Source organism: Patella vulgata, chromosome 5 (assembly GCF_932274485.2).
Source record: "Patella vulgata chromosome 5, xgPatVulg1.2, whole genome shotgun sequence".
NCBI lineage: Eukaryota > Metazoa > Mollusca > Gastropoda > Patellidae > Patella > Patella vulgata.
Genome location: NC_065883.2, coordinates 38,777,205 through 38,803,661, shown reverse-complemented (window position 1 = coordinate 38,803,661; position 26,457 = coordinate 38,777,205). Strand labels below are relative to the sequence as shown.

The 26,457-nt window shown below is 35.0% G+C and overlaps 1 protein-coding gene across 1 annotated transcript in view; it reads right to left on the bottom strand.

Annotated features, from left to right (window-relative positions):
- Nucleotides 1–26,457, bottom strand: part of LOC126820663 (WD repeat, SAM and U-box domain-containing protein 1) — a 153,458-nt gene that overhangs the window by 42,250 nt on the left and 84,751 nt on the right. Inside the window, exons 5-7 of the mRNA XM_050548788.2 lie at nt 20,443–20,536; nt 19,330–19,363; nt 14,207–14,247 (exon numbers count right to left, since the gene is read on the bottom strand). Of these exons, the coding sequence (XP_050404745.1) occupies nt 14,207–14,247; nt 19,330–19,363; nt 20,443–20,536 (169 nt within the window). The remainder of the gene's footprint in view (nt 1–14,206; nt 14,248–19,329; nt 19,364–20,442; nt 20,537–26,457) is intronic.

Here is a 26,457-nt window from a genome sequence, read left to right as displayed (position 1 = left end):
TGGTGTAAAGGCGATATAAATTAACAGGTTTTTTTTTAAATCTAAAAAATTGTGGCCTCTAGTGGGTCCACAAGCTAAAAAAAAGGGGCCATAATTCAAGAAGTTACGGTCCATAAACATACATTTTCAGTTTTATCAAAATAGAATCAAAATTGCGACCTCTAGAGTGTCCACAAGCTAAAAACATGATTTTTCATACAATCAGGGGCCATAATCCATAAAGTTACGGACCAATACATGCCAATATCGAAAGGAACCAAGATCTTTGGGATATAAACCTATATCGGATAAAAATTGTGACCTGTGTAGAGTCCACAAATAAATTGAGGACGGACAGGGGCGACAACAATATACGTCCACATGAAAATGTGAGCGTATAAAAATTAAGCATAAATATATAGTATTTACAAACAAATGATCAGGTTCAAACATAGATCTAGCCATAAAGACTTGCTATAAATCTTGTTCTATATTATTGTTGTTGTTTATTACAATTTTAACGTCAAATACATTATTATGTTATTATGGACAGGTTGATTTAATTAAGATTATTTACATATTAATGCGGCTAAAATGTGCAAAAACATAAAAAAAAGTTCTCGATTTTCTATCTGGTGTACATGTGCATTTTTATAGCTACGATTGGAGGATATTCATTTACCCATGCAGACTTGTTTTTCTAATTCAAGCGTATGTCTTTTCGAAAATGAATTTTACATTTACAATACAAAAACACAATTTTAAACTTTGAAAAATCAGTGTTGTCTACAAAAGTGTTCATTAACAAGTCAAATAGCAATTTATTGGATCACGGACTGCCATGACACATCACATTGACAATCAGGGCAACCTTTGGATGTAGACTGGTTGCGACTACAGTCTGAACTCTGAACTATCTTGACCATGCTCTATCGTATGGTATGACTGGTCATGACAAAAATCTGTGCAAATGAAGGTTGCCCAGTATACTGATACTTGTGACATAGTTGGCATTATTTATATTTAGGCTTTATCAAAATTCATTTTAAAAAGAAAATCAACGATTCCTTTGAAAAATCAAAGCAAAGGTATATGCAATTCGTCAAGATATATAGAATATATAGAAAATTGAACAGGAGTAGAGACGGGTGAAAAAAGTGAGAGAAAAGTCACATGGTGTAAACAAACCTCTAATAATTGCTAACTTCATGGAATGAACGCTCTGGAGTTTGTAACGTTATTTTTTGCTATTTATTCATTATTAAACAATAAAATATGGTAAATAATACCCCCCCACACTTTTTTTTAATATTCATGCTAAATATCATCCATAACTGGAGCATCGCCAACGCTGCAACACACATTCACATTTCTGCTTTCATTGATATGGTACTTTTCAAAATGAAGTGAATGAAATATGAAATAGCTGCAATGACTGTAACATGACAAGAGGCAAAGAAGGCTAGGCTTGGGTTTGTTTTGCTAAATTTAGAGACAAAAAAGTGAGTGTGACACCGCCACAAGGGGTCGGGGCATGCACCAAAATAAAATAGTTGTTGTCTTTATGGTATAAGGAATAAATAGGCAAAGTTCCAAGACGATCCATTCAGAATTCCAGCCTGTAGACAAAAAAACACAAAATTGGGCATGGCTCTTTCCTGGGCGTTAGACATGGACCAATATAAATAGGTACAATTCTATGATAGATCATTTCGAATTGGATCCAAATCTGTTAATAATTGCAGCCTACAGACAAAGTATTAACAAAAAGTGGGGGGGTGGAAATGCACCAAAATCAATACAGTGGACTCTGTTGTCAAATCCGACATCATACGGGATCCTTACAATATGTTGAATTGCGCAGAGTGTCGGAATACTCAGTTTTCTCAAAACCAGAAGTATTATTATAATGTAGCTTATTCCGTTTAAAAGTGATAAGCCTTTCTGTACATTCAAAATTTTATTACATTAATTTTTATTTCATTTAAGATGCGTAGGCATTTTGAATAGGTCAAGTCTGTCGTTAATTTATCTTCTTCTTCATCATCTTCATTTTATTGCACACTTGTCTTTGGTGTCTTGTGTTTATTGATAATCTATCGTTCTATGTCCAGCTCATCGTCACACAGTTCGGATAGATCCATAGGGTGACCAAACTTATAGGAATTCAGGTTCAATCGGCATGCACAACGAACAGGTGCTTGGAATATTTTTACGACTGTGGATAATTCGTGGGAAAATTCGTGGATATTCTTGAGTATTTTTCACAACTGTCTTACAAGAGATTATAAAATTATCAAAGTAATCAACAAAAACCTATGCGAGCGAGTTTTAATCTCGCCGATAATTGATTGGTGATTGCTTGTTAATCTTTTGTGGCTTCACACCCACCCATTGAAGGCCGAATTATACTGTGTTGATTCAATGGAAATCATGTCGTAATTTGGAATATTCAGAGTACGGATTACTCAAAGATTTTTTGGTTGAAATAATAAGGAAATAAATCGGGACATGAAAATGATGTTGGATTTCACAGAGTGCCAGAGTATTCAGAGGTCGGATGTAGTTCAGGGTTCGAATTAGCGGGCGACGTGGGCGAAACAGTCACCTAACCCATAGATGACTTTGCCCTAAAAGGAAATAGGGCAAAGTTGATATCGCCTTCTCTTCGCTGTACGTTTGTGCAAGGGCAAAATAGTAACAGGCATCGATATCAACGGTAAACAAAGCATTTTCAACAGCGCTCACGCTGTCGATCGCCATTTCCACCAATTGCGATAAAAATATAATTTTGGCGATAAAATATTCAATCTGGCGAAAGTTTTGGCAATAACTTTTTCCTGATTCTTTTTTGACCGTGTCGATAAATTTTTCTTGCCACAAAGCTTTGATTTCCACGCCGTGCATACACGTTACAGTCTATTGCACTTGGCTATGTCAGTTATCAATCAATTGGATACCAATAATAGAGATATCTTTTGTCTTTTAATCATTCTCGGATTATTGTTGATTACTATTTACAGTAAGAGTAGTAATAAACTAATTAAGAGACAAAAGATTTAATTATTTATCTTCAATTATGAATCAGTGACTTTTTTGATGGTTTCTATATATTCAAAATGGCGGACACTGTGAATAATACTCGTTTGATTTGTTTGGGATTATTGGATTATGATGCCTGTTTTACCTTTTTCTTACTCCTGTTGCCCGTATCGTTAATAAATGAAGCCAGGTTTTTTGTTGTTCCAGTTTATAAATGCGTATATATTCTTTGGGTTGTCGAAAGTGAGTTATCTTCAAATCATATGCCATAGGTCGTAGCGAAAAGTTGAACAGCCCTCATCAACGTCCTATAGAAGAATGTCAGATTTTATTTAGTATGTCACCACCAAAATGCTCCAAATCTACAGATGATACTGACATCTAATAATATTACATCCTTGAATGTTGAAGCAATATTAGCTTCTCCAATAGGTCTGCATTAGCTTCTCCAATAGGTCTGCATTTTAGGGTACCTCAAAAGTTTGTGACAGAGAAAAATTTTGAAAAACATAAAATCTTAAAGGGGCATTATGGGAGATTAGTGGCTGGCAGTTCTCACTATAATAGTTAAAATATAGATAACGTAAATTGAATATGCTGAAAATTCCTATGTCAACTGCAGACTGTGAAAGAGGATTTAGTTGACAAAATATTATAAAAAAACAAATTCAGATATTCATTAAAACAAATACACTGTGTAATTTAATGTTACTAAGCAATGGAAAAGTGGTTAGGCCTACCGCAGATGTTGAAATAGCTTTCAAAAAATGGGCTTCTGCAAAGCAAAGAGGAATTTTGTAAATTATAATATAAGAAGTATATTGTGTGTACTTATGTAAATAAAAATTACTGAAAAAATATAATAGATACTTTTTTTCTTTTTTTTTTTGGGCGGAAAAAATATATGGCTAATAAATTAAAATAAGAAATTGGCGGAAAAAAAATGAAACCCAGAGTGAGCACTGATTTTCAAAACAACCCAACATGTATTCGTAGCTTCGAAAGGAAAAAGGAAAATTAGATAAGTTGTGAAAACCAAAACATGTATTAATATTTTGTTTTTCGACTTTCTCTGTGTTGGCTGAGACAATGTTTAATAGTTTCAATGATAAAAAATTTATTTGATGTCAACAGGAAATACAATTCTTTAAAAAAATAAAAGCGAAGGACTGGAATCATAAATCCCCTTAAAACCTCTGGCTTAGTCCAGAAATAACAGCCAATCAAAAGCCATTATGGTCAATATTGTTTTTCATGTATTTCTGTCTAGAAAAGACAAAATACTGATTTGGTTCTCTTTCTTTGAAATAATTTAATAATAAAAAGAACTAGACCTGCAAGCAGCACTGAACCGGCTTTCAGGAATCAGACAGGAAGTGTGTCATACAATAGCCCATTTATCAAGCTACCAAACGATTCTTTAGATGTTTTGATCCGGTCACACCTGACGGTGAAATCCCAATTGTTGCAAGAGCACCGATTTTTTTATTGTCTTTTTTTTTTTAAAATATCCAATATTTTTTTGAATACTTCCTGTTTACGGATCATTTTCGGGATAGATTTAACAAGTGGTATGGGAACTTATAACTTCCTGTACCAGAAGTATTAGAAAGATCCATTGGACAGTTTTACCTCCCTTATACCATTAGAAGCAGATTTACAGATATAACGATTTTTCGACTTTTTGTTCAAAGATTGTGGCCTTTTTGGGCCATTTATACTATATTGAGGCTTTTAAATTTGGATTCACACCATAGACCACCTTTAGGACTCTAAGTAACATAAGTTTAAGAAAGGAAATAAGAGAAGTTTTTGAAATAATAATAGATTTTCAGCGTTCCATTATATATTGCCTTACCCGCGAATTTTTACCATTTAGATGTCATAAGATCGTCCATTGTTCGAACTATCCAATGACACTTTAGTTGTTTTGATTGGGTGGAATCTGGCGTAGTAATCACTTTTTTCGCAAGATCGCCATTTTTTTTACTTTTTATGGTTTTTTTCTCAAAATATCGGAAATTTTTTCGACTACTTCCGGTTTTTGGATCATTGTCGAAATAGCTTTAACAAGTTGTTTGGTTACCCTAGCTTCTGTACAAGAAGTTTCAGAATAATCCATTCAGCTGTTTTCCAAAGAAAGAAAATTAGAAGATCATTTTCAGTAATTTAAGGATTTTTCAACTTTTTTCCAAGATTGAGGTTCTTTTTGCACCACTTATATTATTTCAATGTTTTTATTTTTGGACTCACGCCATAGTCCACCGATAGGAGTCTGAGTAAAAAAAGTTTAAGAAAAATCGTAGTTTTCGTTTTCGAGAAAATGGCGTCTCAAAATGCTCCAAAACGGAAAATACTAGATTTTCGGCGTACCATAATTTATTTTCTAGCCATCTAAATCGTATCATTCAGGTGTCATATGATAGTCCATTAATGGGGCTATCCAGCGATACTTTAGTTCTTTTGGTCCGCTAACATCTGATGGAGAAATCAAGTTTTTCGCAAGAGCGCTATTTTTTTAACCTTTTTTCTTCATTTTTTGAATACTTCCGATATGGAGATTATTGTCGGGATAGTTTTAATAACCTGATTGGCTTATCAAAGAGCCACAGGGCTATGCAATGATATATTACATTATCTGATCAGATAAAATGTCCCTGGGAAATCCTATGTTCAATAGGGGCAAAAATGCAAAAATGTCAATATATCGAAAATTAAATTTAAATATTTCAATACATATTATACATCGTTAGAGTCGTAATTAGGTCAGATATCTGAATCTGTAACTTTTTTGTAAAAATTTGTTTAAATAATAAAGTAATAGAGCATTTTCCAAAATTTCACGATTTTTCAACTTTTTTCGATTTTCAGTATGTTATTTTACCTATTCCAGACATTTCAATGTCTTATTGGATGGATTCATGCACAAGACTACCGGAGGGACTCTCGATAGGGTTAGTTTAAGAAAAATCCTTGGAGCAGTTTTCGAGATACAGGCGTCCAAAAACGCTCCAAATCAGAAAATACTTGATTTTCAGCTCGTCATATTTTGCTGCTTGTTCATACTATCCGTATAAATTGGGCATCATACGACAGTTCATTCCCCGGGCCACCCAACGAAAGCTTAATTTGTTTAATCCATTGATATTGGACACAGAAATCGAGTTTTTCCCCAAAACACCCATTTTTTAATTTTTTTTCGAAATATCTTATCATTATTTCAACTACTTCCGGTTTCCGGATCGTTGTTGAAATTGCTTTATACAGCGGTCTGACTATATAGCTTTATGTTCCAGGATTTTCAGAAATATCGATTTATCCTTTCCCAAAAATATAAGGTTTGGGAAATGGGCAGAAAATTCGAAAAAAATCGAAAAATAAAGGGCGATAACTCAGAATAAAACTTATATTTCTGGAATCGGATGGTCTTCAGGTATCCAAAAATGTAGGTCAAATTTGAAAATTTTGAAAAATAACAAAAATTGTCTGTTAAACAAAATTTTTCTTTTTTTGGACGCTAGAAGTCAGCGACAAGTTTCGAAATTTCGAAATTTTCAACTGCTATCGTCCGAGAAAAGACTCAGGGTTTCTGAAAATGTCATTTGTATGAAAATAGGTACAGAATTGACGAAGCTACGGCCGTTTTTTAATTTTTATGCACCGCACGAAAGTCGGCCACTTCCGGTCGGCGCAGAAGTTTCAAAAATAGTTTATCAAGTAGCCACCAGATGGTTTCCGATAGGAAATTAGGTCCCATATCGGTATCTGTTACAGGCATTGAGAAATAGGCTATGGCGATAAAAAAAAAAAATAATAATAAATAATTAGAACTGCGAAGCAGTAATGACGGGTTTCACCGGTGCCACGTTACCCTTGAACTTATGTCACTTCCGGTACCAATGAAACCGTTAAACAGGTTTCCACATAAGCATTGCACACATGAAATAAAATGGACGCAGAAACAACCAAATCCAGCAATCAATTCATTTGCTACATGTCAGTGATCCTGTCAAAATTACATTACTTCCGGTGATAATGAAAATGTTAAATTGGTTTATGAAATCAGAAATAGCATCATCACATGGTGAAAATTTTATGTAAATCCTATAATAATTGCCACCTTTATAGACCAAAAACCTTGAAAAATGACTTGTAGAAAATCGCCTATTTCTCTGCAACCATACAAGTTAGAAACCATTTTGAGGTATCTGTATGATCGAATGAGTTCATTCTATTTGTTGATTGGAATCAAATATCATAATTTTAAAAACATTACAAATCTGATTCATTTGAATAAAATATCTGTTTTGAAGGCTAAAAATACAGTTTTTGCCAAAATGACGTTACTTCCGGTGATAATGAAAATCTTAAATTACTTGTATGAAATCGTAAATGGCATTATGTATCACACAGTGAAAATTTCATGAACATCGAATAATAATTGACACTTTTATTGACAAAAAACCTTAAAAAGTGACCTGTTGAAAATTGCCTATTTCTCCGCAACTGAACAAATTAGAAACCATTTTGTGATATCTATATGATCGTAAGGGTTCATTGTATTAGTTGATTTGAATCAAATATCAAAATTTTAAACAAATAACAAATATGACTCATTTGAATAAATTACTGGTTTCGAAGGCTATAAATGCAATTTTTGCCCAAATTACGTCATTTCCGGTGATATTGAAAATGTTAAATTGGTTTGACCTAGTTAAAATTGACATTACACATCAAATGGTGTCACTTTTATGAAAATCGAATAATAATTGACTCTTTTACAGGCAAACTAGCGTAAAAAGTGACTCATGCAAAATTGCCCATTTCTCGGCAACTGCGCATATTACAAATTAATTTTCACATACATTCTCTCCGTATAGATTATTGCTACGAGTTTATGAAAGTTACGAAGTAATATTTTAAAATATAAAAAGGCTGGATGGGTTGTAAATAGCTCAATTTTACACCTTTTTTCACCTTTTAATCGAAATAGCCCGAAAATGGAATTGAAATTAAAAAAACTGGTCCCAACATTTTGTGTGCCTTTAAAGGGCGCACAATTTCAGTTATACCAGATTTGAAAAAAATAATATTTGCTTTCGAAAAATGGTACCTAACTGTCAAAATTGTAGTTTTTTGTCAATTTACGCCACTTCCGGTGCCGACAGATAACACTATTGGTAACAAAAAAAATGACAATTGAGACAACGGAGCATATGAACTTTGTTTTATACAAATCGAACAATAAATAATTAATCTAGGACTGAAAAACTGAATTAGCCAATGGGGGCCAAGGAAAATTACCGAGACAAAATTTTTTCACATTTTTGCCCAAGTCAGAGGACTCGTTATATTTGTGTAAAACACGACTAAAAAATATTCATAAATAAAAAAGTTTTTTGTAAAAATTTAAATTTTCTAAATTTAGCGCCTAATATCTGCGAAGATTTGCCGAAAATCAAAAATCAAAAGTAGCGTAGCTATGTGCCCCGTCTCCAGCTATGCCAAAATGCATCGAAAGTTAAAATCCAACGATTATTGTTAAAATTACTGCAATATTTCTAAAAACGATAGCTTCGGTGATTTCGGACATTTCGCATTGTCGCAGAACGTTCAAAAAAGTCACACCCACTTTTCCGATAAAACCGAAGAAATCGTAACGATCCGACAATCAGTTGCTGAGATCTACTCAAAACAAAAGAATAATAATAATAATAAGAATAATAATTTTAACAAAAACAATAGTGTTTCACACAAGCTACGCAGTGTGAAACCCTAACTAGACCTGCAAGCAGCACTGAACCGGCTTTCATGAATCAGACAGGAAGTTTGTCATACAATAGCCCATTCATCGAGCTACCAAACGATACTTTAGATGTTTTGATGCGGTCACACCCGACGGCGAAATCACGATTTTTTCAAGAGCACCGATTTTTTTACTGTCTTTTTTTTTAAATATCGAATATTTTTTTGACTACTTCCTGTTTACGGATCATTATCGGGATAGATTTAACAAGTGGTATGGGAACTTAACTTCCTGTACCAGAAGGTTTTTTTTTTAATATCGAATATTTTTTCGACTAATTCCGGTTTGCGGATCATTGTCGGGATCGATTTCACATGTTGCATGGGAACTTAACTTCCTGTACCAGAAGTTTCAGAAAGATCCATTGGACAGTTTTTAAAAGAAAGGAAAATCAGAAGATATTTAACAATATTTAGCAAAATATTGGTAGTCTGATACTAATGTGTTATCTCCCTTATACCATTAGACCTATCAAATAAGATATAACAATTTTTCAACTTTTTTCAAAGATTGTTTTTCTTTTTGGACCATTTATACTACACTGAGCAACAAGGAAAACGCATCACTTTTTTTCCAAAATATTTTATTACTAGGTGGTTTTGTATGTATAATATTATGCAATACTATGAACTGTTGTTTCACACAATGCTCCCAAACGCAAAAAATATCGGCCCGTGTGCACAAAAAAAAATTGCACGAGATGCACATGAAAAACCCAACATTCACGTGCAGCATTGTGTGTGAGCCCTTTAAAAGCATGTTTTCAACTTAATGTGCAGTACATGAACTGTGAAACGTCAATCTGTTGTTGTTGTTGGACGTGTGAAGGAATCGAGCTAGAGATGCCGAGACTTACTGAAAATCAACGGAATGAAGCCATGGGAATGTCCAGGGCTGGCATGTCTACACGTGCTATTGCCAGACAGTTCAATTGTCATCAGTCCACTATTGTAAAGTTAATGGAACATGTTCGAGTTACTGGATCAACACGTGACCGTCAACGTCCTGGCCCACAACGCGTTACAACCCAGGCTCAAGACCGCTACATCCGGGTCACTCATCTGCTTGACAGGTTCCGCCCAGCGACTTGAACAGGTGCAGCAGTCATCGGAAGACAAGGACCAGTAAGTGCCAACACCGTAAGACGTCGTCTAAGAGAAGTAGGACTCCGTGCATGACGACCTTATGTTGGAGCTATCCTCAGGGATCATCACCGTCAGCGGCATTTGATATGGGCTCAAGGACACCAGACATGGAGAAGAGTAGACTGGCAAAGTGTGCTCTTCAGTGATGAGAGTCGCTTTCATCTTTATCACGCTGATGGCCGTCAACGTGTGTGGAGACGTCTTGGGGAACGTCTTGCAGAATGCTGCGTCTTCGAAACGAATCGATGGGGTGGGGGGAGTGTAATGGTGTGGGGAGACTTCACATTTCATCACCGGACCGCCCTACAAATTTGCAGGGGTCACGTTAATGCTGTAGCCTACCATGACGATGTCTTGCAACCAATTGTTGTTCCGATGTTTCGAGCGCACCCACAACTTCAGCACTTCCAACAGGATAATGCACGTCTGCATACCACCCGTTTTAGTATGGACTACCTGGCTGCTAACAACAACAATGTCTTGGACTGGCCAGCCATGTCTCCGGACATGACACCGATAGAACATGTCTGGGATGAGATTGGACGCTGTCTGTATCGGGGACCACAGATGCACACCATTGCTGCTTTAAAAGCTGCTCTTGTCCAAGAATGGAACAATTTGCCCCAGCCCTTCTTTCAAACATTGGTAAATTCCATGCGACGTCGCTGCACAGCGTGCGTAAGAGCCCTTGGAGGACACACGCGCTACTGACATCTGTGTCGTACTTTTGGTTTTGACCCCTCTGACTTTGTACCGTTGATTACAGATTAAACATCCATAAGTCTACAAATGTGTTGTTATTGATGTGTTCTCATTTGAATATTGTTCACAATAAGAAGCAAAATAAATAAGATATGTTTACAGGATCATTTTTATACGCCCGCATTGAAATGTGGTCGTATATTGTCGTCGCCCCCGTCCGTCGGTCTGTCGGTCTGTCCGTCGTCCACATTTGCTTGTGGACGCTCTAGCGGCTAAAGTTAATATCCGATTGACTTTAAATTTATATACAGTGTTTAAGGCCATGAGACGAAGAAGCCTATTGATATTCAGCGATTTCCGATAATTAATGCTAGAGTTATGGCCCTTGATCACTTCAAAAAATCTTGTGGACGCTCTAGAGGCGAAAGTTAATATCCGATTGACTTTAAATTTATACACAGTGTTTAAGGTCATGAGACGAAGAAGCCTATTGATTTTCAGCGATTTCTGATAATTACTGCCAGAGTTATGGCTCTTGATCACTTCAAAAAAATCTTATGGACTCTCTAGAGGCCAAAATTAATATCCTATTGACTTTAAATTTATACACAGTGCTTAAGGTCATGAGACGAAGAAGCCTATTGATTTTCAGCGATTTCCGATAATTACTGCCACAGTTATGGCCCTTGATCACTTCAAAAAATCTTGTGGACGCTCTAGAGTCTAAAGTTAATATCCGATTGACTTAAAATTTATACACAGTGTTTAAGGTCATGAGACGAGGAAGTCTATTCATTTTCAGTGATTTTCGATAATTACTGCCAGAGTTATGGCCCTTGATCACTTCAAAAAACCTTGTGGATGCTCTAAAGGCTAAAGTTAATATCTGATTGACTTTAAATTTATACAGTGTTTGAGGTCACGAGGCGAAGAATCCTATTGATTTTCAAAGATTTCTGATAATTACTGCCAAAGTTATGGCCCTTGATCATTTTGAAAAATCTTGTGGACGCTCTAGAGGCCAAAGTTAATATCCGATTGACTGAAGATCTTGAGACGAACAAGTATATTGATTTTCAATGAATTTTTATGACTTGGAACAGCTAAATTCATGATACAGTATTAAAAGTTTTGTATACAAAACGTTAGCATGGGGCAGAACTTTATAAAAACCAAACAAATTCTAATAGTTTTCTGAGTTGTTGCTCTTAATCAGATTTTAGTGTATTATAAATGTTTCATTACCGAAAAAAGTAAAAATATGCGACACCTCTCGTTGACTGCCCGGACGATTTAGCTGCTGTGGGCGTATGTTTCGTTGCCTGGCAACCTATCTTGTTATACGAAAAACTAAGTGATGCGTTTTCCATGGCGGTCAGTATATATTGAGGCTTTCAAATTTGGATTCACACCCTAGACCACCGTTAGGACTCTAAGTAACAGAAGTTTAAGAAAGGAAAAAAGAGAAGTTTTCGGGATGAAAGCATCTGAATAGCCCCCAAAAATGAAAATACTATATTTTCAGCGTCCCATTATATATTGCCTAACCAGCGCATTTTTACCATTTAGATGTCATATGATCTAACATTTTTCATTTTTCGAACGCTAGAAGTCAGCGACGAAGTTTCGAAATTTCGAAATTTTCAACTGCTATCATCCGAGAAAAGACCCAGGGTTTCTGAAAATGTCATTTGTATGAAAATAGGTACAGAATTGACGAAGTTACGGCCGTTTTTTAATTTTTATGCACCGCACGAAATTCGGCCACTTCCGGTCTGCGCAGAAGTTTCGAAAATACTTTATCAAGTAGCCACCACCCAGTTTCCCGATAGAAAATTGAACCTTATCTTTTTTCGATCATGGAGAAATAGGCTCGCGTGGTAAATAATAATAATAATAATTTTAGTAATCTCAATAGGCTTTCAGACAAAGTCTGAAAGCCTAATAATAATAATTTTAGTAAAAACAATAGTCTTTCAGACAAAAGTCTGAAAGCCTAATAATAATTTTAGTAATCACAATAGGCTTTCAGACAAAAGTCTGAAAGCCTAATAAATAATAATAATTTTAGTAATCACAATAGGCTTTCAGACAAAAGTCTGAAAGCCTAATAATAAACATAAAACTGTGATTAAAAGGGGACGAAAGGTGTATTGTTCTATTGATGAGTGAAAATTTCTGTAGAACGATAGTAATAGAGATAGTAAAACAATTGGTCAATTGTTATCAAAATGATAACGAAATGCATTTAGAATCTGTTGATAAGTATAATGTCGGGTTGATAATTAAATCTACGGACTACGGCAATATTATTAGTTCCACTAATCTAAACACATAAACATATAATAAACAAGGTAAATGAGTGTGTGTCAAAAGAATAATTTCTTACTGAGTGTGTTACGTAAATACTGAAATAAATATATGTTTGCAGCTAAAAGATGTTTGTTAATTTATTTAGCATGTTGTGTAACTTAATAAAATTGGTGGAGTCAATGCATGAAATTTGACCTTTCCTTCGTTCAAGTCTCCTTATGTCTCCCTCACAATGCCGTCATGACGTCACACCATGACCTGCTGGCGTCTTGATGACCTTTTTTTCCGGTTCGTTGGTATCACTTTTGTATCTGATGATACACATTTATATGCTCTAAAACGAGCCGTTTCCAAGATATGGAGGCCAGAAAGTCCAATTGGCGGCCATCTTGGATTTATGCTAATTATGAAAAACGCTACAGGGTTTCAGTGGACAATTTTGAGTTGGGAGTCCTTTAGACATCCCTTTACTAGATTCCAGTGAAAGAAATTCTTTTGCAATTTGTTCTCGGTAGTTTTTTATTTCTCTCCGTCTACATCTCCCTATTCAGCCTGTATTCAGAAGTCACATCTCCCAAAGATTTGCCCCTAGTTTGAGCCCTGCTGTAGTTGCCATCCTTAGGGTATAAGGAATAAGTATACCGAGTTCCAAGATAATCCATTCAGAATTGTAGCCTCTGTGCGCTAAAGACATAAATTGGGCGTGGCTCTACCCCTGGTGGTCGGGACATGCACCAATTCAATAGTTGCCGCCCTTAAGCTATACATATGCCAAGTTTCAAGCTGAACCATTCAGAATTGAAGTCTGTATATGATAAACACAAAAATATGATGCACCAAAATCAATAGTTGCCGTCCTTAGGCTATAAGGAATAAAAATGCCAAGTTCCAAGATGAACCATTAAGAATTGTGGCCTGTAGGCAACACACAGACACACAAAGTTTGAAGACGATTAGTTTAGAATTGTGGCCTGTAGGCCAAACCCCGCCCACACACAAACACACAGACAGGGTTGACGGCAAAATACGTCCACATTATGAATGTGACGTATAAAAATCAAAACCATGAAACATCAGGGTATGTTCGGTTTTTCAATATTTTTCTGAAGACGGTATTTTTGACAGCTTTTATTCCGACGGTTTTGTATCAAAAAAACGAAATATCACCCAGCTCTGTCATCATCTATGTACAATATTTTGAATTCTAATTGATTGTTACCTGGAGTGTCCTTCAACAGAAAACATGGCCTCTCCCTTTAACTACAATATAAAACATGTTTGATTTAGGTATTTATAACATAATCAGGATTGGAGCAATGTGATTATGGAGATTTTTTTAAATGTGCTTTCCTTGTTTACAGTAACACAGAACTTTGTGGAATTTTCTCCTCCTGGTAAAAGGTTTGACATTTCTTTAATTTTTCCTGGCTGTAGTATTCACTTACCCAAAAGAGGCGCGTCGAATTACCCAATAACTGCCCAATGACACCCAATAACTCCAAAATAACACCCAATAACTCCAAAATGTTACTTTGGAAATACAAATTAACAATTTAGTTTAATTTAAGAAGCCTCGCTGCATTGTGCCCAAATCAGAGTTTCACACTCACTCTCCTAAAGGGAGATAACTCGTGTATGTAATTTTTGTTGACAAGAAATTAATGTATGCTTTTGTTGCAATGTATTGTAATTATGTGCATGAAACAATTTTATGGTATATACATTGCAAAAACCAAATAAACGAGATACTTGGCGGTTAATTTTAATTCCTTTACAAATAAATATTTTTATTAAAACATACACATATTTAAAAATGTTTCATATGAAATTATAAAGATAACAAAATAATTAGCCTGTAAAGGAATTCTAATTAACTGCCAACCATTCTACGCACAAGGGCGCTACCTGATGAGGCAACAAGATACTTTGCAGTTAATTTAATTCCTTTACAAACCACGGGCCTGTATTTTGTATCTTATTTGTTAGGATGATCTGGGTGCCAGTACACTATCATCGGCAACTGCATTGTGCCCAAATCAGAGTTTCTCACTCACTCTCCTAAAGGGAGATAACTTGTGTATGTAATTTTTGTTGACAAGAAATTAATGTATGCTTTTGTTGCAATGTATTGTAATTATGTGCATGAAACAATTTTATGGTATATACATTGCAAAAACCAAATAAACGAGATACTTGGCGGTTAATTTTAATTCCTTTACAAACCAATATTTTCATTAAAACATACACATATTTAAAAATGTTTCATATGAAATTATAAAGATAACAAAATAATTAGCCTGTAAAGGAATTCTAATTAACTGCCAAACATTCTACGCACAAGGGCGCTACCTGACGAGGCAACGAGATACTTGGCGGTTAATTTAATTCCTTTACAAACCACGGGCCTGTATTTTGTATCTTATTTGTTTGGATGATCTGGGTGCCAGTACACTATCATCGGCAACTGCGTTGAAGTATATGTCCGCAGGGGCTTTGTGTTCGCCATTGTCAACACATTTTTGTACGATTCTAGGGTCTGTTCTGATATAAGCGCGATTATTTTTAGAATTTCCGTGCTGTAAATTCTGTACGGTTTTCGTACCACAATATTCAACGAGTGCCATCTTCTGAAAATGACTCAAGTCCTTCGGCGCGGTCTTTATTGGTGATTTTCTTATTATACTCGTTGTCGCCTTTAAGTTTGCAGTAATACCGGTGAAAAATAATGTAGCCGTCAGGCTGGGGAATACACTTTACATATGTTGTCTTTTCATACACAACCACACACAAATTTTTTGTTATACATCATATCATTTCTATTAAAAACATGTTTGACAGTTGATTATTTTCCCCAATAGAATACGGGTGGTTTGCAGTTGTCCCTTTAGTCGAGTCCCACACACCCATGTCATCTGGAAAAACGTCTTTCTGTCCTTCTTTACGTTCCATATTTAGAACAACATAGACATTATCTTTCATTCCCAAAGGAATTCTATCCATGTTAAACTGCACATCATCTTTCAAGCTTCAAGTGATGAATTTAGTGCTGACCTCGATGGCTGGATCTCCTTTGACTCACTTACATCAATATTGGTTATCACAGAACTTCTCTTGCGCGAAAAATCAATAAAATCCTCCTCCTCAAATGAAATATAGGAAGTTGCACTGGGGGATTACACAAGAGCTTTTGATGAAGTTTTTGTTGTATAACCAGTCGTAACTATGGATGCTGAATCATCACTGATGCAGCTATCGTCATTAAAACGTCAACAAGATTCCTGGTTTCAAAATCAACACTGTCAATTTGGTGGGTTCTGGTTTTCGTTTTGTCTGGTAATACAGGGATGGGGTTGACAGAAAGCTTTAGGTTTGTAGGTGATAGGCTAGTATTCAGAGTAGAAGTACTTGGGGGTGCTTGTAAACCTTTTGCTTGAAGGAGCAGTGCAACGAAATGGTTGGGAAACAAGGAACCTTTTCTGGGTTAATTACAATTGGTGGTGTTTGATCATTAATATCTTTACCGGTTCAGTATATGGCAGATGTGTGTCAGGTTGCAACAAGACATTACATTTTTGGAAAACGATGTCCTTAAAACTGACGTTGGCGTTGATGTATGGATACACGGACATTATTGGAATCTGTGTAACATTAGCTAATGCAACCATAGTCCAAATACTGGAATAACAAGACCCAAGACCAACACATTCGAAGCAGGATTCTTCATATTCTGGAAAGTATACACTAAAGTTGGTTCTGTTTTTTCATTGAAATATTTCTTATTTTTTTGTCACCATTTCAATACAAGCCATATCTTAACTGCGTACTTAAGGATTCATTACCAACCTGGTGTAAAGAAAACGAGTTGAATAAACAATTGCCATCCATAGTTGATTGGATTGGTATCTTTATTTCTGTTGTGAAATATTTAACGATATTCATGCAACTTTATTAGTTTTCTTAAATACTTCTGGTTTGGTTATGGTCAGGTAAATTTGAAGATGGTTATTTGGAAAAAATGCTGATTCGCGTGTTGCTACAGATTGAAGTTCCTTATAACCACGTCGAGCAGCCTGTAATAAATAGATTTAACGTGGGATTTTTATTATCTTTATATTAATTACTGTATTTACACCACATTGTATTTTACAAAATTGTAAACTGAATCTTCATATATGTATTTGATCATAACTAGGTAAAAAAAGCGAGAAGTCCAAAGTTTCGACAAATCAGACTGACGTCTCTCCTTAGTCTAGGTATTGACTTCCTACCCAGGAGCCAAACTTTTAACTGGATATTTCCGCAGAATATGAAATTTAAAACACAAATTAAAATTAATTCGTCCATATTTAATTGTAATTACATGTATCTATTGTTTCATGCATATAATTACAATACATTGCAACGAAAGCATACATTAATTTCTTGACAACATAAATCACATACACGAGTTATCTCCCTTCAGACGAGTGAGCGTGAAACTCCAATTTGGGCACAAAGCAGCAAGGCTTCTTAAATTCAACTAAATTGTTATTTTGTGTTTCCAACGTCAACATTTTGGAGTTATTGGGTGTTATTGGGCAGTTATTGGGTAATTCAACGCGCCACCCAAGAGGGTAAATCTACATATTTGTATATATAAAATTATACATAGCTCTTATATAAGTACGGTCAACCTTTGTTTTAATTGGAGACCATCTCTGGAGGACCCCACTATCATGACATACTGCTTGTATACAACTTATACGCTGGAAATTCGACCAAAAATAAATAAGAATTGATACAGGAAAGGAAATTTAAATGTCAATTCATTTATGAACTTAGGAAATCGACCAATCAATATTTATTTATGGCCAAACATCTAGTGTATTGACTGTAAAAATAAAAATTATGTTAAATATTATTAGTACCTCTTAAAGTAAAGCTACGTTCCCAGAAAAGTATTTATCGGGTGATTATTTTCACTAAAAGTATGGCAATTTTGGTATATATGGAAAGTAGAAATATCCAATCTTACTAGAAATATAATGGATTCCCTGAAAAACACTCATGGAGCACATACAGGACAAAAATGTGCGGGTTTCCCTAATCGACAGCCCGACGATTAGGAGTGTCTGCACGTGTGACGTCAAAGGTTGCACGCGGAGATTGAGTGCTTGATATACATGTTGATAAACTTTATGAAGAGTTAGACGTACAACACTTTCTGAGATAAAAATCACGGAAAAAGACGCGGGCAGTGGATAATTCGACAATTTAATTAGGCTTCGATATTTGTAATAAATAGTCAGCGATAAAGGCAACATCGTCTTGTGTATGTAATGAATTCTCCTCTGAACTCGCACCCGTTGTGTCACGCAGAAACATGACCTCTTTTGATCGATTTTTTATAGCCGGCTATTCCCTGAAAATTGCAATGTTTTGAGAAGGATTTGAAGCAAAATTATGATAAATTAATTAGTTTGAATATGTTTTTAGTCCAAATATATCATCAAATCACCCAGTTTGTACCCGGGAATGTATCTTTAAAAGATATAAAACATAGATGAGAATTTTACAGTAATAACACTCGACAAGGTATGTTTATGAAATTAAATTAGAACTGCTGATCAGTGAATATCTGTGACGAACCATGTGGTGGCAAACAATCATGCCAAATATCACCATTTAACGCCAAGCAGTCAAAATTATGGATTATGGAAACGGACTTGGGGTCTTCAAAGATAAACAAAGATTGTAACCTTGACCTTTGGATCAAGTTTTAGATTCCAACCTTATCTGCGATACACATACTTTCTAGTGGTGATGAACAATCATGCAAATTTGCAAAGTATCACCATATAACTCGAAGCAGTAATCAAGATATAGATCAGCGGACATGATTTGTGATGAACAGACCGACTGACTGACTGATCACTATAGTGAGGCACGCCTATGACCAGGCCCTAATAATATCAAAAACAAAAGGAAACATTCTGTTTGTTTCTGTCCAAACTAGGCATTGACCCTACTTATCTTACTCAATTCTTGCATTTAAATCACTATAGATCTCATTCAACAGATGGTAAAACATACTGGGGAAATAAAAACTAACAGGCTTTGTGGATAACTATTATTGTACAAATACGCATGATGTACTATGTCAATAAGTCCTTAAGAAAATTGTATGTTATATAACGGAATGCAGTTGTGTTCAATATGTAGGTAGGGTAATAACATGTACTTTAATTACCAGCATATAAGCTGTAATGTGAAATAACATATATATTTGTAGTGGTTTGGTCCAAACATATATTAACATGCGAACAATTTGATGATGATTATGTATTATAATTATCTACTTACAGGATCCCATAATCTAATAGTTTTATCAATAGACCTGTAATATATACCATAATACTCATTTATTATATATATTTAGGAAATGAGTGTTGACTTTTTTTTGGATATTGGGTAATATACTTCAGTTCCTCATGAGTCACATGGTATCAATTTTTTTTTTTTGTCAATACGGCTATTCGTGTCATAAAATGGTATCGACCAGGCTTGAAAAGTTTTAGAAATGCATATGAGGTGATAACATCATATTGCGCTGATATAACAATCATAGCAGATCACTGTAGCCGCTGTCATCAATGTCAATGAGTTTAGGCACGAAAGCTTGTAGCCTACTATAGAAAAGTTGTCTAGTTTAATTAAACATCTGATAACAAAAACATAATATAGCCACGCACAGCGTGGAAATACGCCCACACACCAGTCAGGTCTCAACAACATTTTATCCGAAAGGATAATTGTTAAAAATGTCCGCAGGGTTTTCGGAAAAGGAGACATAACTTTGATGCTTAATATCACAGAACACTGAATAAAGATATGTTTCGTGTTTTCAAGACCACATTGCTTTGAAAAAAATCTATCAAAATATGGAAGCCTCTATTGTGTTCACAAGATTTCGGCAAAGGGGGGATAACTCTGAAATGGAAAGTCGGAGAACGCTAAATATTGATAGGGTTCATCCCCTCATCAAATCTTAAAGATTCTGTTAAAAACAGAAGCCGCTTCCATATTCACACTGAAAGGAAAAGTTGTGGAATGCTGAATATCAATAGGCTTTACTCTCTCATGGCCCCAATGCTTCCAACCAAATGTCAAAGAAATCCCTTAAAAACTATAGCCTTTATCTCGCTTAAAATTTTTTTTTAGAAAATTGGGACGCCGAATATCAATAGGGTTTGTCCTCTCATGACCACAATGCTTTTCACCAAAAACTGTAGCCTCTATTGCATTCACAAGCCAATTGTTGGCGGACCAACGGACGGGTTGACAACCATATACGACATTATTCACCCAAAGTATGTGTGGGTGTATCAAACTGTGTAGCAGAAAACCGAAATTCAAGTGATTACGGCATCCACCTAAATAAAATTCTTCAGTAATCAAATATGTGCAACAACTTACCCTGAAGCTAGAATGGTGCCATCAGGTGAAAAACAACAGGTTAAAATAGAATCTGTATGGCCTGGTAATGTATCACGTAACTTTAATAATACAGCTGTAATAATAATGTTTCAAGATCTGACAGTCATTACATTGTTTTCATATTTCAACTACTGGGCTGGTGCTTGTGGCCATTAGACCCCATCTTCTAATTGACTTGTACCTTTTGAATTTTGAAATCTGCTCTTTATATATCTAGATTTGCAATATAATTTGATGTGTGTTTTATTTTAAAATCCTTTATTACATCTATGATATAACAAGCATAAGCACAACCATCAGTCAAAAATAAGGCATCTTTCGGACTCTTGCAACTCGCTCTAGCCAGAGTGGCTAATCTCTGAAAACGCTAAATACTGTCAGTCTTAGGAACGCCGAATGGTCTCTGATTTGACTTCTTCTCACTGGTCTCTTTTATACCTCTGATTTCTGTGATGAGCTATTTAATAATTATTTGATTGGTTAAATTATGCCAGAAATATGCATGCCTAATTTGGAGACTGAATGAACAAAGTACAAATTTCCTTATAGAGATGGACATGCACATTTTCTTTCAACTTAACTGGGATAATTTACTAATTTGAACAGATAACTCTGTCATCATATCTGGTAAATTCCCACTTCATTATTTTAAGGTGCAATTATGATATCAGTTTAAAGACAGGTTGCCAGGCAACGAACCATACACCCACAGCAGCTAAATCGTCCGAGCGGTCAACAAGGGTTGTCACATATTTATTCTTTATAATTTTGGTTGTTTGAGGGTTAACAAGGTTGTACAAACTGAAACAAGCGCCTTAACTCTGGAGGTAATTTACAGAAAATTTTGAAATTTGACAGGCTTTTTCGTTTTACTAATCTAAATAATGCATATAAATTTCATACAGATAACTTTTGTCATTCGAACATTCACAAGGTTCACAAAGTAAAACAAGGGCCATAACTCTAAAAATAACTGACAGAAATTCAATAGACTTCCGTAACACAAATTTAAATGATGCATATAAATTTCATACATATCGGATGCTAACTTTCATCAATCGAGCATTAACCAGGTTGAACAAAGTGAAACAAGGGCAATAACTCTAGAAGTAATCATTGTAAATTGCTGAAATTCAACCAGCTTCGTTGTTGCACTAATCTAAATGACACATATAAATTTCATACAGATCGGATGATAACTTTAGTGAAACAATGGTCATAACTCTAGACGTAATAAATGAAAAATGCTGAAATTCTATAGGGTTCTTCGTTTCACTAATTTAAATAATGCATATGAATTTCACAAAAATCGGATGATAACTTTAGATGTTTGAGCGTTCATAAGGTTCAACAAAGTGAAACAAGGGCCATAACACTAGACGTAATAAATCGAAATTGTTAAAATTTCACAAAAATCAGATGATAATTAACTTTAAATGTTAGTACGTGTATAGTGTATAAAGCGCCTAAGGGCAGCACATGTTTTATGTTCCTCTGTGTTTTTACTAATTATTGTTGTGAACAAGGATTTGGATTTATGTGATTTTTGGACTGGTCCTGTATCACAGTACAAGTACAAGAAACAACTTTAGCAAAAAAAGATCAGAAAAAGATTGATTCGTACGGTAGTTTTGGTAACTTTTATTAGTTCATATTCACTTTATTGTGAAATACAATTCTTCATGAACCAGGATTTGCTACATTGACATGATATACTCGTCAACACAATCATTGTTCTTGTCCAGTCAATTAAGACCAAGGGGTTGTAGAGCTGGCAAGAATAAACAGAGATTAATTAAGACAGTCATTAGTGAAAGAATTCCTATTTTCAAGACTAACCAAGGTGTTGATTTTAATAACTTAATTGATCTGACCCTAAGTTCTCCAGCAAAGAAAGTGAAAAACGAGAAAATTCTGAAAAGTTTAGTTTATGCATATTGAATACCAGCTGTCCGAAATAAAACTGATGAACTGAATGACTGAATGAATATGTTGTTGATAATGATGTGGATTTATTTATTGCAACTGAGTCATGGATTTCGCAGTGAAGACACAGTTATCATCAACAATAGTTCCTGCCAACTTTAACTCTCCATTTGAAAATAGAAAACATTCTAAAGGAGGTGGAATTGCCTGTCTCTTTAAAAAATCTGTAAAAGTTTCCCTGAGTAAGTACAAAAAACTTATTTTCAACTTTTGAAATACTACAATTAAACGTACTCCTTGGCAAGAATCATGTAAGAATAGTGTCAATATATCGCCCTCCTTCAACACGTATTGTGGATTTCCTGACAGAATTTGCTGAACTACTCAATAATCTGAATACTGGATCTGGACATTTACTAATTCTTGGAGATTTCAATCTTCATGTTGATAAAGTCAATGATTCGAACATTAAGAAATTTTTACTATTGTTAGACGCATTTAATTTAAAACAGCATGTGGATGTGCCAACCCATAGACATAACCATATTCTTGACCTTGTGATAACAAGAGAACATGATTCCATTATTCAATCATGTGACGTTGTTGATCATCAGATATCTGATCACTACAGTTTATTCTGCCATCTTCCGTTTCCTAAACCTGAACCAATAAAGAGGACAATAAGTTTCAGAAAAACAAAAAACATTCTTATTGATAAATTTAGAAGCGATATTAATAATTCATTACTTCTGAGTACCATTGCCACCAAGCCGGATACCCACCAACAAGTGGATGTTTACAATGACATTCTTTCCGAAATACTGGAAAAACATGCTCCACTGAAAACAAAAGAAATCATTATTCGGCCTAATAAACAATGGTACACTGATGAAATACGTGATCATAAGGTTAAACGCAGGAAAGACGAGAATAAAAGGAGAATAACCAATCTTGAAATTCACAAACAAATTTACAATAAGGCTCGAACTACCACTAACAATTTAATTGAATTGGCTAAACGATCCTTCACTAAGGACTGTCTGTTATCAAACAAACATAATCCATGCGAAGTCTACAAACTTACAACCAGTCTGCTAAAACCATGGACCGTGTATAGATGGACAGGCAACACCCTCGAAGCCTTTAGAATTCTGTGCCGCGGCAAAAGAAAGACCTGACAATCGTGACTAAATTAAATTAGCTCCCCTCGCGCAAATACCTGTATTAAGTTTAAAAGCAAAGAAACAGAAATCAATTCATAGTAATTTTATTAATCTTGCTACTCTTTTTTTTTTTTGAAACCCATACATTGATAGACTACTAACTGATGATTGGGGTGTAAATATATCAACACATCGTCTTTGTTTACTTCGGACGCGCCTATGTGAATCAAAAAAAAACCGTCGAGTTTTTCTTAAAAACAAATCTACTAAAACACTCTTTTAATTTTTACTTCTGCACAATTAATCATCATTCCGGACAGTATTATACCTGAACTTTATTTTCATAACTTTAAAATCCTTCATACATACGGGAATTTGGAGTATTAAGCAAATCCAAAATGCTTACAAAACCTACGAAAATATTGAAATCGATAATTTCACAATTTTCAACTGCTGCATTTGGAAATTTCAAAGTTTCAAACTGGACAAATTCGTCACTACATGATAGGAATACTTATCAGGTTGAAAAATTTCCGTGTAACTATAAGAATACCGTAAATTCCAAGGAGGAGTTCGAGAAATTAATCAGTATAAAATCCTGCAATGTCAAAAACCACATCGCTTGATTTGCCGTTGACATTGAGATCTCGCCGTGTCTCGCGTGAGCGGCAGAGAATCCAACAAACGGGACTCGTTGCCTGTCCATCTATACACGGTCCATGCTAAAACCAAGAGAAGCAAAGGTTCTGCCATCTGTTCAAAATGATGCTAGCCTATCAGATCAATTTTCAGAATTTTTCCACGACAAAGTCCCACCATTCGACAAGGACTCAGCGTAAATAAACCAACAAACATATTCATTGAGAAAAAGTTTGAAAGTTGCACACTTGAGAACTTTTGTCTAGCAATAGAAGATGAGATAAGAGAAACAATTCAGAAATCAGCCTCAAAGTCATGTTCCCTCGATCCTCTGCCAACATGGATACTAAAGATTTCCGAAGTGGAGTTAATTCCAGTAATCACCCAAATTGTGAACATGTTTTTAGTAGGCGCAGAAGTATGTGAAACGCTCAAAACAGCCCATGTGACATCCCCCATTAAAAAATCAACCCTTGATCCTAATGTGCTAAAAAAATTACCGACCTGTGTCGAATTCATCTTTCATTTTGAAAATTATTGAAAAAATTGTCCTTAATCGTTTTAAATATCATTTGTGTGAAAACAATCTCCAAGAAAAATTTCAATCAGCATACAAAAAACGGCACAAAAAATCGGTGTCCCTAGTTTTATTGGACTTGATTGCGGCATTTGATACGATAGATCAATCAATCCTACTCCGGAGGCTTGAAAATCGATACGGTATATCCGGAGACCCACTGAAGACGTTTGAATCCTATCTGAGTGGAAGACAGCAGAGTATTGTTATCGACGCATCTCAATCAATGCCTAAAGTTCTTGATTTTGGTGTTCCCCAGGGTTTTGTTCACAGCATACACTGCACTAATTGGAGATACCATCCGTGAGATGGGTCTTAATTACCACCTCTATGCAGATGATACCCAGGTGTGTTCTTTGACTCGTCCTTCGATATGAAAAGCCATGCATCCAGGTTGTGCAAAAAGGCGAACTTTCACCTATATAACATTGGCAAAATTTGACCCTATATTGACCTTGATGCCACTAAAATGTTAATAAATGCTTTTGTTATGTAATCTTTAGATTATTGTAATTCATTATTGTATTCTCTTCCTAAAACGCTTGCAAGTCAGCTACAGAAAATCCAGAATAAAACAGCTCGAATTGTATCTCTCACCAAATCATCTGACTATATTACACCAGGGTCCGTATTCAAAGGATATATTAAGTCTAAGATAGTCACTTAACTACTAGATTTCACTCAAATATATGTAACTTCCTGTAAGTTAAGAGCAAGTGGTATTCAAAGGCAGTGTTAAGTATCGAATTTTCCCTTAAAGTTAAGCTGCCTTAACTAAGTGTTTGGTCTTTTAGTGGTATTCAAAGGCCAGTTTAAGTGGGAAAAATCCACTTAACTTTAAGTGACCTATGCGAGGTACCTTAAAGTTAAGCGAGATTATAATGACTTCTTTTAACCGGAGTACACAATATAGTAGCAGGCCTGTAATGGCGATTTTGAAAGTTAGGGAATTGAGATTTAAACAAAGACAATGTCGCTGAGCGTAGCTGGCATCAAACATTTTTATTTTTTCATCATCAGCTTTGATTTTGTAGAGCCGTAATAGTGTTAGGTTACGACCACCGAAATAGTCACGTTTTTTTCCCCGATCATCTATCATGTTGGTATTGCTTAATCAATCATGTTTTTACGACTGTCATATAATAAAGTTTGATGTGTTAAATTTATTTGTAAATTTCACATTGCGATGAAATTCCATTGTAGTTTTGATTGCTACATGTTTTTGTCTTCATTTGTATAAATTTACAAATATATGATGATGACTGCTGACCGAAGCGTGCCACAAATAGTTTACAAATAATTTCTTGTGTTACCTATTGCCTTTTAATCATACACGCAATGTACCATGTATCGTAAATGTAAAATGTAGCAACTGACACAATTTCTATGAATTTTTCAAATGATTGATAAACAACACCAAATGATTTGTTCAGTTTAACTTTAAAGCCAATAGCCCTGTGTATTGCTAATATCTTTTTTTCTATTCGTTATACATTTTTAAAATAACAAGCCAATAGTGAGACTGATGTCCCCCGCCGAAAATCCCAAAATAAATAGATGACACACATTAATTAATCGCACATTTATTTTTTTTTTTGTCAGAAGTATCAAGCAATCAAACTATACACTAAGTTTCATCGCTCTTTATCAGATAGAATCAAGATTATCTTGTCCCAAAGCATTGACCAA